The sequence below is a fragment of the Labrus bergylta genome, chromosome 1 (genome assembly GCF_963930695.1).
Source record: "Labrus bergylta chromosome 1, fLabBer1.1, whole genome shotgun sequence".
Classification (NCBI taxonomy): domain Eukaryota; kingdom Metazoa; phylum Chordata; class Actinopteri; order Labriformes; family Labridae; genus Labrus; species Labrus bergylta.
Window position 1 is genome coordinate 19,549,291 of NC_089195.1, and position 12,423 is coordinate 19,561,713.

Consider the following 12,423-nt stretch of genomic DNA (forward strand, 5'->3'; position numbering starts at 1 on the left):
GGTTCCTATTCTCCAGTCTGGTGTCATGAAACATGTTAAAAGAAAACAGCACAGTAAGAGGAAGCAATTAAAAGAGCCACAGCCCTAACAAAACCAGAAGTACACCAGGGCATTTCCAGACAAAGCAAGACTGTAGTTCCTTGAATGTAAGATTTTCTTGCTCTTGTTGTCATAAAGATCAGCAACTTTGAGGAAATGTATTAACTACTCCAGCACTTTTACTCTGTCATGTGTATGTATATGTGTATGTTAAGTGTGATGCTATGTATGGAATTTGCATATCTGTGCAAATGTTTTTCATTACTGTAAGCAAGTGTATCCTTTATACTTTTATTCAACAAACAGGAGAGGAAATATTTTTTTAAATCTTGTTACAGAATGACAATAAAGGCTTTTCATTCAATTCAATTTGTGAAATGACTTCAAGATGAATTTGCCTCTTCATGAAAGCTCCCTTATTGATGTACCCAATACAGTTGCACTGCTCTGGACAAAAGGCGTCTCTTTAATATTATATTAAATATTAACACAAGTCTGAGAAAATGAATGTACATACATGTAGGTTTATTCATCAAAGGAAGATGAGGAGAAAATGATCAATTACTGAGTATAGGGCGGGTTTCAACGAGTTTATAGTTCTTCCTCTTTTTCATATATAATAATAATAATTTATACTTTATTAATCCCGCGAGGGGATTGGGGTCCGGTGCCTTGCTCAAGGGCAGCTCAGCAGTGCTCAGGCACCTCTCCAGCTACCAGACCAATTCCTGGACTTGGTCCGTGCTGGGACTTGAGCCGGCGACCCTCCGGTTCCCAACCCAAGTCCCTACGGACTGAGCTACTGCCACCCCATATGTGTAAATTGGTTCATCCGAATTATTGACAATTTGTTTTGCATGGTGCCTTTCTCTGTCATACTTAATTTTACATTTTCAAAATAAAATCAAAATGGACAAATGCATCCACAGACAGAGTTATTCACTGAAGAGGTGAAAGAGTTTTTAAAGAGTTGATTTGGATCTGAAGTGTTGCTACTGTGTAATTTGGCTCTTACAATTCATTCCAACACTGACCCCAACTCATAAAAATGTCTCGCACTGCTCCTGCAGCATTTGGTACCCTTTCTTCTTCTCCTTTTTGCTCTGGATCAGTATTGTTCAGCATGTTCCGAACACGCATTGGTTCCCCACAACACAACCATTCTCCCTGCTTTTATGAAGCACTTTAGGCTCCCTGTACTGTGACTCTGAAGCTCCGCCAGACATATTGTATTCAGTCATGTATTGGCAAAGCAATAAATGAACAGTGGAGAAATGGATTGCGTTGCAGGAGCAGTTTGGAAAGTTTCTCTGAACATTTTGACACATTTCTGAGTCACTACTGGGATATGTAGTAACTGCTGTGAATCTGGTGCTACTTCAACTGCCCTCTCCTGCAAAAAAAAGGAAAAGAAAAAAAGTCTTACAAATGACTCTCAAGCCCTTCAGGCAAGAAGCATTTCACACGGAAAAGCTTGATTTTTTTAGTCTGCTCACATAAAGAGTAACAGGTGATAATGACTGCTGCAGCAGTAATGTAGCACATATGTTGGATGGAAGTATAATGGCAGATTTGTACAAAGGATACACCTGCCTGTGTGTGTCTGGCAGGTGTATACTGCATCTTTGAGCACAAATGAGCACCTTATCATTTACTAGTGTGTGTGTGTGTGTGTGTGTGTGTGTGTGTGTGTGTGTGTGTGGTGTGCGCGTGCGCGTGCGTGTGTGTGTGTGTGTGTGTGTGTGTGTGTGTGTGTGTGTGTGTGTGTGTATACTGAAGTCCATTAGATTTGCATGTGTACAATGTGGGAGCCTGACAAATCCTTATATCAGAGTGTGTGCATGTGAGGGTGTGTGTGTGTGTGTATTTGTCTGGGATCACACATAGCTTTCAGACATGTTTATCTTCAACATTAGTGTGTGTGGGTCCGCGGGTTTGTGTGGATGTGTGTAGTTCGGAGTGTGAAATCCCATTAAGCGTGTTAAAAGCCTCTTTGGCCTACTGCCTGCTCAGAGAGTGAGAGAGATACAGACACACAAACACACACTGATATCACACCTGTGTACGCGTTTGTTTTTCTGTCCAGACTTGTGTTTGTGTGTGAGCTTGTGGAGAGGTGTTGTGTCAGGTGATGGTGGTAATTTCCTGACGTAAGCCTACACTCCACACCATTAACACTGCGGTCTGTATCACATCTGACACAAGCTTTGCCTCTCAGCAGCTTTACTGAGCCTCCAGAGTATTTATGGACAAGTTCAGTGTTAAGTCATAGTCATGGAATACATTTAACATTTTTAAACATCAATTAGAAATTGTAGAATTTCATCCTGAAAAAGAATTGATATATTTACTAAGTACCAGTGTTTTCATTATTTGTCTTCATCCTTTTTTAAATTGAGTTTTGAAAAAGGCTTTTATTTGTGGTGCGATACGACTAAAAGAGCAAACAAATGAATACATTTAAACCTTTGTTTCATGTCACTCAGACATATGTTTGTAATGGTTTGACATTTTAATTGGTGCAGCAAATCTTAGTTTCTGGTCCGGGATGGTCTGGATTTGTTTTTACTTGGGAAGGTTGGCGGTTTTGAGGCACCTCCACAAGGCTGTTTTGGACAACCCTCAGATTGCCAGGCAAATGGCAAACCAACAGGTGTTGCGGCAATGGAAGCAGGCGAGCGAACTGGTTCAGATATAATTGATTCAGCCTGATTCTAATAAGCTCAAAGACTGGAAATGTTTGAAAAATGAAGAGAGGTTAGAATACAGAAAGGTTTCAAGGCCGATGCAGAGCTGGCTAAACAAGCTTCCATATCCACAACATGGCTAACCGCATGTCTGTCAACTCTAGGAACTGCAGTACCAATTATAAACGTAGGTGTCAGAGTTACATATTGGTACTTTCATATGCAAAGTACAATATCAACTGATTGAAAATAAATACTGAGCATTTTTTTTATCGTCTAGGTTCAGCTCTCATTCTTGACCTTAGAAACAGACATCTCTTTCAGTAGTTCTTTCAGTAGCTTGTCTTGAGTAGTCCTTACTTGCTAACCTAACAAGCAAACTCTTTAGTTAATAGGGATCACGTGAAATGATTGAAAGCAGTAGAACAAGAGTGATGAGAGTGATATCTATTTTCCATTTCACCATAAAACACACAACATTGAGAACACCAACGACATATTCCCTCTCTGGTCTTGCCCTCATTCTCTTTACTTTCTGTCATGAAGCTCTGACTGCTTTTCCATTGCTGCCTCCTATTTTTTCCTCCATCCTCATTCTCTTCTTTTCTCTCTTCTGCTCCCTGAATACTAAACACATTACGTAACCATACATTGCCTCACCACAGAGGATCATCCATGGCATCTCACATGTTTAAGTCTCTCTGCAGGGGAGTGACAAGCGGACCCTGCAGGGCCAAGGGAAAGAGATTTATATCAGCGATGCCTATTATTCTGTTATAACCCGGCGCACTGCACAGACAGAGAGATACCAAGAGACAGATGGACAGACACGGAGACTGTCACACGAAAAGACAGAGATGAATAAAGCAAAGAAATAAAACATATAAGGACTTGCATTAGTAGTTTATTTTTCCCAGTTCCCCTCCCATTCCACACAGCAGTGAACATTTCCTGCTCTCTCTCTTTGTTTGTCAACACCACAGGCTGCATTGCAGGCAGTGGAATATTTATTTAATAGAAATGTCCGTCACGCCCCATGTTTCCATATCTCTTATAGAAACGTCCATCACTCTGAGTCTGGACGTCGAGCCCCCTAAACTCAACCCATGCACTGAAACAGCAACAACTCTCCCCCTTTGAAATCTCTTAGGTGGTGTTTGGGGTGAAAGAAACAACATTACTCCATCAGGGATGTGTGATTTTGTGTGATCTCTAAGCCTTATTTCCATAAAAGTCAATCACTCTGATGGGGGGGGGGGGGGGGGGGTTGTAAAATAGACGAGAGGAGATGGGTCGAAGTGGGAGCCACAACAAATTAGGCTGGACGTCTTTGAATCATTTGGACGACAGACAGATGCAAACTCGCTCTGTGTCTCCTGTCGTGAGAGGTGTAGTTGTATTTGCCCCCGAGCAAGCTGCTTTTTGATCTGCCTTCTTTTAACTCTTCTCCTCTTCTCTTTCTTCCTTTCCTCCTCACTTGTCTTTGCTCTGTAATCTAATCTAATTCACATGACTCACTTCTATCGATTGCACAAATCTCCTGTGTCATTTGTGCCCTGTTAAGTGCGTGCGTTAGTGCACATATACACCAGGGGGGGGGGTTGTTTCGTACTGCCCCGAACAGACTGCGTAATACGGTTTGATGTGAGCTCCCAAGACACAGAGAATAGATTAATTCTTCACAAGCTTGTCCACAGTTTGACATATCCCTGTCCCAGGGAATCAATATGCTTCATAGTAAAAACCCTGGCAAAGGGAATTCACTTCACTTTTCAATTTACTTTTTGTTCGACTAATATAGGTGGAGGCTAAGTGTGGAGGTTCAAGATAAAGAACTCAGAGCGCTAACCACCCCCCCCCCCCACCCCCCTTCAAAGGAAAAAAAAAAAAAAACGAAACCCAACAACACATTCAGAGTGAAGACAACTTGCATGGATTCATGTCTCACAGCTCCAGTGAAGGCTTTGAACTCGGGGAGAGAAATGAGTTTCTAAATTTTCAAGCCTTTAAGCAGACAAATTTGCACGATGAACTCAAAGTATCATAAAGACTTTCTTGCACGTCTCTGTCAGGGCTTGAGGCAACAAAGGGAAAAACTGTACTCTACTTACATCCACATTTCTGAGTTACATAAATATCTAAATTATTTGAGAGCAACCCTGAAATAGCCCTGTGAAATTTAGGATACATACAGCATTAAGAGGTTGTTTGTGAGAGTGTTTGCAGGGCAGTGGGAGAATGTTTCCCAGTTAAAAGAACATTAAAGTTAGACTAAAACTGTTACAGTGCACACTTACGAGTTCATATATTTTTTAACATAAATTATCCTTATATTAGCAAGATTAGCTGACATAGATCATAGAACTGCTGTGCTCTACCCACTGGAGCAAAGCTCAGACCTCCTACTGGTATTTTAGGCAAGCTACTTGTGTTTAAGCTATAGTTACACTATAAACTTCACTACACTAAAACAATCCCCAGGAGAAATGTTGCAAACTAAGCTACAGCAAAACGACAAAAGTAGTTTGCTACTTATTTTATGTATTTGGCCAACATTTATTAATTAAAATGATTTATCTTATTATAATTGATGTTATTGCAATAATGTTATATTGAAGCATTTTAATCAAAGTCAATGCTATCTTTAGTTAGACGGCTCTGTACTAAAATGGTAAGCTTTATTTATTTACATTTCATGCTAATAACCTAGCCAATGAAAATGGCCCTCATTCCTCTATGATTGTGTAAGTCGAGCAACTGTTTTAGTATACTGTTTTAAATTTGGTTTAATATACTCACTACTATATATGTATATTATATATAAATGAGTATATATGTTTTTGTGACAGCCGAAAACAATTTTTTGATTGGAAATAATACTATGAATTTCTTCAGTGCATAGACTATCTCTCCATGACAGCTGGATAGAGGTGACGTAGTCCCTCTTATTGTGCTTTAGAGGTTTTGTATTTTGCTTAGAAAGCGGAACAAAGCAAGTCAGAAAATAGAAGCTAAACAGTCATTAGTGTCCCAGCTTAAGCCCTATAGTTCCCACTTCGAGTAACATTATGGTCATGGTTCCAAACTTTCTAATAGGTCCTTTTAATGCAAGACAGTAGAAACTCATTGCTAGAGCTGTAGGCCTAACTTCAGTTCTTTGTAATATAAATGACCCAATTCAACTTATATAAAAAGTAACTAACATGAAGTCCAGGCAGGGAGTGACATACATGAGTTTTCTAATCATAAACAAACAGCAAAAAGAAAAATTCAGAGTGAGACAAGACAAGGTTTCTAACCACCAAGTCAGAGTTTATTTCCCCATAATGAGTGCTGGCTGTAACCTTATGTCTGCATGCACGGATATTGCATCAAACTAATTATTGTTGGCCGACCAACATTGGCAAGTGGAGCCAAAACATTTAACACCCTGAAGAATAATTCTGCAGGTAGCACTAATATGGCATAAAATAATACATCTTGAATTCAACTTTTATTTTTACAAAGTAAAATAAAGATGAATTCCTTGAAAAAGTGAATTTAATTTGGTTTGACTTTTTACTTCAAATTGTTACCCTTGTTGTCTTTGTTGATTTTGGCAGAAGCCTGTGGTTAAAGCAATAAGAAAGTGTTCAAGCTGAACCAAAGCAAACTCACCCTCAGCAGCTGCTTGTCAAGAATGACATACTTTTGTATCTGTGTTCAGAGCAGATAAAACAACTTATGTTGCTGTGATAAACAAGTCTGTCAAAAACATTTGCAGCTGTGTATCTGATCTCATGCTGTGCAATTTCTCCCCAAACAACAGCAGAAAACATGAAGAAGGAATCTGATGAGTCGGAAGTGTGAAGGCAATCACCTGCAGATCTTCATTTAGAAGTTCACTTTGGCTCCATTGTTGTCCGATTCCCACAGCAAATTTAAAATTAATCAACAAAGAAATAACAGAAAAAAATCAGTAAATGTTTCATCAGTTGAATGCTTTTGAAGATACATTCTAGAAACAGGAAATGTTGTGTTTGCATTTGCAGTAACTCTAAATTGCTCTAAGCAGTGTATAAATAAAGTGTATCCTGTGGAAAAGTGTTAATCTTTAGTCAGGCATGCTTGGAAATGGCCGACATACATTAAATAGATGTTGCATGAAAATTTAGACTTTCAATAGCATAACAATGTGATAAGATCTCATATAACCCTTAAAGTAATAGTCTTTTGACTTTAAACAGATTTGACTGCAGTCATTTTTTCATCCAATAGCAGTGGATAGAACAGGAAAACATGCTGCCTTTATCTTTATCATTATTTAATTCTCAAAGGACTCTCTCTTAGACGCAGAGTAAGGATTTACAGTCTCCAACAAACACATAAGGAGAGCTGCATTTGGGCATCAAGGGTAATTTATCTTCCTGCTTTTCCTTCACCTTCATCATCATTTTTCTGTAGACGGCTGCTTACAGCTTTGTTGGGTGCTGCTGTTTTCTACTCGGGTATGGAATAGTAATGGAGGAGTGTGTGACGCCCCACTGCATATTGAGATTGTGTGTCGTGTGTGGGTGTGTTTGTGGGTGTCTGTTTCTTTATGCCATGTACTGTATGTGTGTATGTGTGCCTGTTTTTAATGTGCTCATTTTTCTGCCTCGCTCACAACCTGCCCAGGAGTAAAAACCATCTCCTAAGTGCTTTTCATCACTCACTCTGAAGAAAAAAAAAAAAAACACTGTAGGGTTTAAGACTTGGATGAAAATGTGTTGTGTGTGTGGGTATGAAATCTCTTTTGGGAAATATCAGATTTATAAGAACTTGGAATTGATTTACACGCTTTTGTCCATCACTCATAAACTGTTGAGATTAGGTAGTGCAGGAGAAAGGAACACAATCATCGTCAAGAGTTGAAACCAACCACCAGGTTGGCCACACTCATCAAGGATTTATTCATGGGAAAGGGTTCAGTGTTAACAGTTAACAAACCAACTTTCAAGTTCATCTTTTGAACTTTGGCTGAATAGTAATATTTAAAAGGTAGCTTTTTCTGACAACCTCTCTGGTCTGGAATCTCAAAGCCCAAATTCCTAGCTAATACTAATGTTAGCTAACCATTGTGTCAGACCTCAGTGTAATTATAGTGATCTATGACCCAATCATATTCCCGACGCAAAGCCTCTTGGCATGTTACGCAGGAGTCTTTCCTTTATTCAAACTTACGCAGCTGTAATTTTTACAACCAAGCATGCACGTTGTTTAAATAGCAAATGAACTTGCTCTTCTGTTAGCGCCAAGTTTGTTTTTATATGAGGTGCTGTAAGGCACAAAGCGCGTCCTTATCTTGCTGATACGTTCAAATTGAGTCTTTAATGGGACAAAGGGCTGGGAGATGAAACGCTTTTGTTTCTGTTTGTTTGTTTCCAAGCACTCCTCTGTGCACGCACACTCCAATGCATGTTCTGTCGAATACACACAGGAACAAATGCAGAAGCAAACACGCAGATATGCTTTCATGCAACAGAGAGTGTGATTTATAATAATTCATCTTGATAATCGAGCTTACATATATAAATACAGTGTTTCAAGTGCTAGAGAATGTAGCCAAGGATTCCAGCAGAGAAAATAGGGAAATCAATGTGTGCAGCCTATCTATATTTGATGTTGAGCATAGATCTTGTCGGGCAGAAAGTTTAACACAAGCTGTTTCTTTTGTATGTATTAGAATACCCTTTTTGGCCATAGCAGCATTATATATATTTGAACAGCTGTATGGAGACAGTTTATAAGAAAACACAAGACACCAAACCTAAGCCAATAAGGAAGAGAGTGGATTCCTTGAAAAACACACAGGAAAACCAGCACCTGAAACTGCATCAAAGTGCAAAGACTTTGTTGGATTTATATTTAAGCACTTCAACAACAAACAAGATATTAAAACCAGGGGAAACCCGTTCTGAATTTTCAACTAACCCTGTAAAAAAATGAAAATCTTAGCCCTTGACCTGAATATTAACCAGATGTCATAAGAATCTGTGAAGTAGCAAACAAATAGACTCAGAGAAGCTTTCTTGGCAGGTGTAGAAAGTAAAGCTGCAACACTTCTTAGCAGGATAGAATATTTGTATTCAATTTTTTGCCTCGATCCCAGATACTTTTGACACACAGAGATCTGCGATAGAAGCATTGGAAATACAATACAGATGTTATTATGTGTTGCAGAAGCTTGAAACCTTTTGCTCCATTTTTGATTGAAAGTTTTTTATTATCTTTCCACATTTTGCAGCTGTTCATTCTTCTGTGCTTCAGGTGTGAGATGGGTATGATCAACAAGTGTATTCAATAATCTGTCTTAAGATTCAGTCAAAGAACTCTGGAGTGTTAAATACTTTTGACTGTGTGTATGGGTGTGTAGAAGATCTAAATAACAATGGGGTTGTTGTAGAGGATGAAATCACTTCTTCAGAGACTAAGTACCCTTCTGTTGAGCAGAGTGTGAGAAATGTACCACACATTACTGTTTTTGTATGCAACAGTGTTGCAACAAGCCAAACTCTTAACACTCTCCAGTTTTTCTCCCCCTTTTTTTGGAAAATGTGTACATAGACACATACATCCTATAAATGTCACGGCCATGACACCATAACTGTCAACCTTTCAGTGAAGCAAGGTTAGAGTCCAATCTTCCCCCATATGACGTTTTGTACCCCATAAATCTTTGAGTGTGACACGACTGGAAAGCAAGCTGGTCGTGATGCTGAGTGCTGGAATATTCCACTTGGTTGTTCTCAGTGAGAACAGTTGAGTTGAGCGAGAGGGCGGCGGGCAAAGGCAATGAATGATGCAAAATGTAAAAGAGGCCGACAGACTCTTGTGCGCATATCTCATTCTACCCTACAAGAGTATTTACAACAAAAGGAGGTCAAGTGCAAGCTGGTTACTGGGACGAAATCTCTTTCTGCACTCCTATTACTTACTTTTAGTCCTGCAGCCGATGTCACTTACCTCGGTATAAAAAGAGTTCAGGCAGAAATCAGCTGTTACTGACACTAAGTTGTCTCCACGGCTGCTCTGCATCCTTTTTACAGCCTCGTGTTCTCCAATCTAAACTGTTTGTTTACCCCAGCTTAATCCTTGGTCAGCAGAATGGGCATTTCCTGTGCATCTGTTATTTTCTTTGTTTGGTGCGTGTAGCTGGCAGCAGTTCCTACCCTTTCTCTGGTGGCCAAACTGAGTAGTTTGTCTCATGCTATGTGGGAGGAAGTCTAACCATCAGTTAAAGGTTCTGCTGACTGGCAGGAAAAGCCTTTATGCAAGCCCAAACACAAACACTCACATCAGCTAGTGTATATTTTGTGATGTAGGGTGCCGAGATGAAATCAGAGGGTTTGGGTTTCTTTTGTTGTCTGGGTACTTTTCATCACACTGACATTGGCAATAACATAGATGACTCACAATCTTGTCCAATTGTGTTTTGCGTGATTCAATAACTTTCTCTAGACAGGGTTGGTAGATCTTTTGAGAAAAAAAAAGGAAATGTCTGTTTCATTTCTACATTTTTGACTGTCTTTAAAAACATTTGCAAAAAAGCCAACATAAAACAGTAAAAGAAGTCAGCTGAGCAACCAATTATGTAGTAAACAGGAAGCGGCCTGACTCTCCGAAAGAGATGAGACTGCCTGTTGTTATTCCTTTTTTCAAGAGACACGTCACGTGTATTGCTGGCCATGCTGGCGCCAGTCGAGATCTCCTGGGTTTTGACATGGAAGCTGTTGAATATAGTTTCCTTCTGTAGTCTCTGGATGCATGATTGTATCTGCATTTGCTAGGTCCAGGCAAACTTCACAGAGATCTGATTTGTTTGCTTTGGCTGTCTGTATTTGTTCCCAGATCATGGGCCATTGTTCCACACAACCAGGGAACCCCAGGACTCTTGGTGTCAATGTAGGTGTTTGCCTGGAGGTAGTTGGTCATGCATCATGACATCACAGGGAAGAAGATCTTCCCCTCTACAGAAGAAACATCAGCACCTATCTGCTTTGCTATTCATTAGTAGTCAATAAGACAAAAACAGCCAAAAACTGCTAAAGGCTTGAGAGGAGATGAAGTCCTTTTGCACTGCCCCACTCCTCCCTCACTCCTGTGATGTTACATCCTGTTTGTTGCTCTCTTAGAGCTCAGGGAAGGACTCTTGAAGAGAAGAGGTAGCCACTATTCTAGCAGAGTCTGCAGACAGAGACACACACACATCCGTATCGCCTAGCCTCCTCTTTTTCTCACAGAATCACTGCACATGTTGCTCCATTTCACTATCTCTCCCCCCAAAAAAACATCTTTCCTCACCACTCTCTAACACCAACTTTTTTTCTCATCCTACATTTTCTCACCACTCTACAAACTCTTTGCGAGACTCTTTCTTTTCACCTCCTCCCTCTCGCTCTGATCTGTTCCATCAGACATCAGCTGTTTTCTTTTTCCCCAGGAAGTGTTTTATGTATAGAACATTAATTAATTAGATACAGTATCAGAGTAATGGTAATTCTTAGCCCAGGCCTCTCAAGACCCTGAGGCTAATGTTGGGGCAAAAATACATTGTGTGTGTGTGTGGTGGTTGGGGGGAGGTATTTTATGTGCAAGTGTATGCGTGTTCAGCAACAGCAGCCTGTGAGGTTTTATTTTAAGATTTGCAGATGTTTGTTTTGTATTTGTATATTTGTAGCAGCTTGAGCTAATTGGCCTTTTCAATAAATACTTGTATGAGTATTCAAAATGTGTGTATGTGCACGGATGTCTTTGTGCAGGTGTGTATATAAATGCTGAAAAGTTATATAAGATGAAAAAACTTGATGTCATCATATAGGTGACAGGATCTCACCACATAAACTACTGTATTTCATTTCAGATTCTTATCTAACATTCTTTTTCCCTTCTCTCTCCATTCTTTTTCCCTCCAGGGACAAGCTCCCACACCAGCACTGGAACATGAGGGAGCAAGAAAAGAGGAGCTCCTCAAATCATAGATGCAGACGGCCATAGAAGACATGAGCACCAGCAAATCTGGCATCAGGACAACTTTCATTTGCCAATATTTACATAACAAATCAAATGTTCCCCCTAATTAGAAAATTGATAGTGTTTACCTGGAGACTCAAACTGCCAAACAAGTGATACATCCCACTCCTGGGTTCATTTCTACTTTATCCCTTAATTTCTAACACAACCTCAATAAAACGATTGCAAGACAAGCTAATACTTTACAATGCTGTGACTTCATTTTGACAGACACAGATCTCCCAAAAGGCATAAACCAAGCTAACATACACTGAGATATAGCTATTAATAAGCCCCTCACTGCCTTTCAAATGGCACTAGCCTGCATGGATAAATGTTAGATGGCAAGCATCTGTGTTTGGCTTTCTCCAATGGATATTGTGATGACATCCCAGATGGCCCAGAGGACAGGACAGGGACCGCAGAGACACAGTTTGACTGGAGGTTCATCTGTGGTCCTCTCCACAGCCAGTTCCTTCCTCTGTTGGCTTGCCCTGCTGTCAATAATGCGGTTACCAATGGTAACGGCAGACTGCTGGCTGATTGAAGGGGAGAAGGGCTTTGTGTGGCTAGCTATCTGCAGTATGAACCAGCCACCTTATGAGGCCATTCCCTCCCATATTAACAGGTAAGAAAACGTATAATGAAAGTGAATTTTCTTGAGATT

The 12,423-nt window shown here is 40.0% G+C and overlaps 1 protein-coding gene across 2 annotated transcripts in view; it reads left to right on the forward strand.

Annotated features, from left to right (window-relative positions):
- LOC109991487 (protein ELFN1-like) overlaps nt 1-12,423 on the forward strand; it is a 129,967-nt gene that overhangs the window by 108,737 nt on the left and 8,807 nt on the right. For both annotated transcript variants that reach the window (XM_065955886.1, XM_065955891.1), the window contains one exon: nt 11,660-12,384. In XM_065955886.1, the coding sequence (XP_065811958.1) occupies nt 12,098-12,384 (287 nt within the window). In that variant the 5' untranslated portion in view covers nt 11,660-12,097. The remainder of the gene's footprint in view (nt 1-11,659; nt 12,385-12,423) is intronic.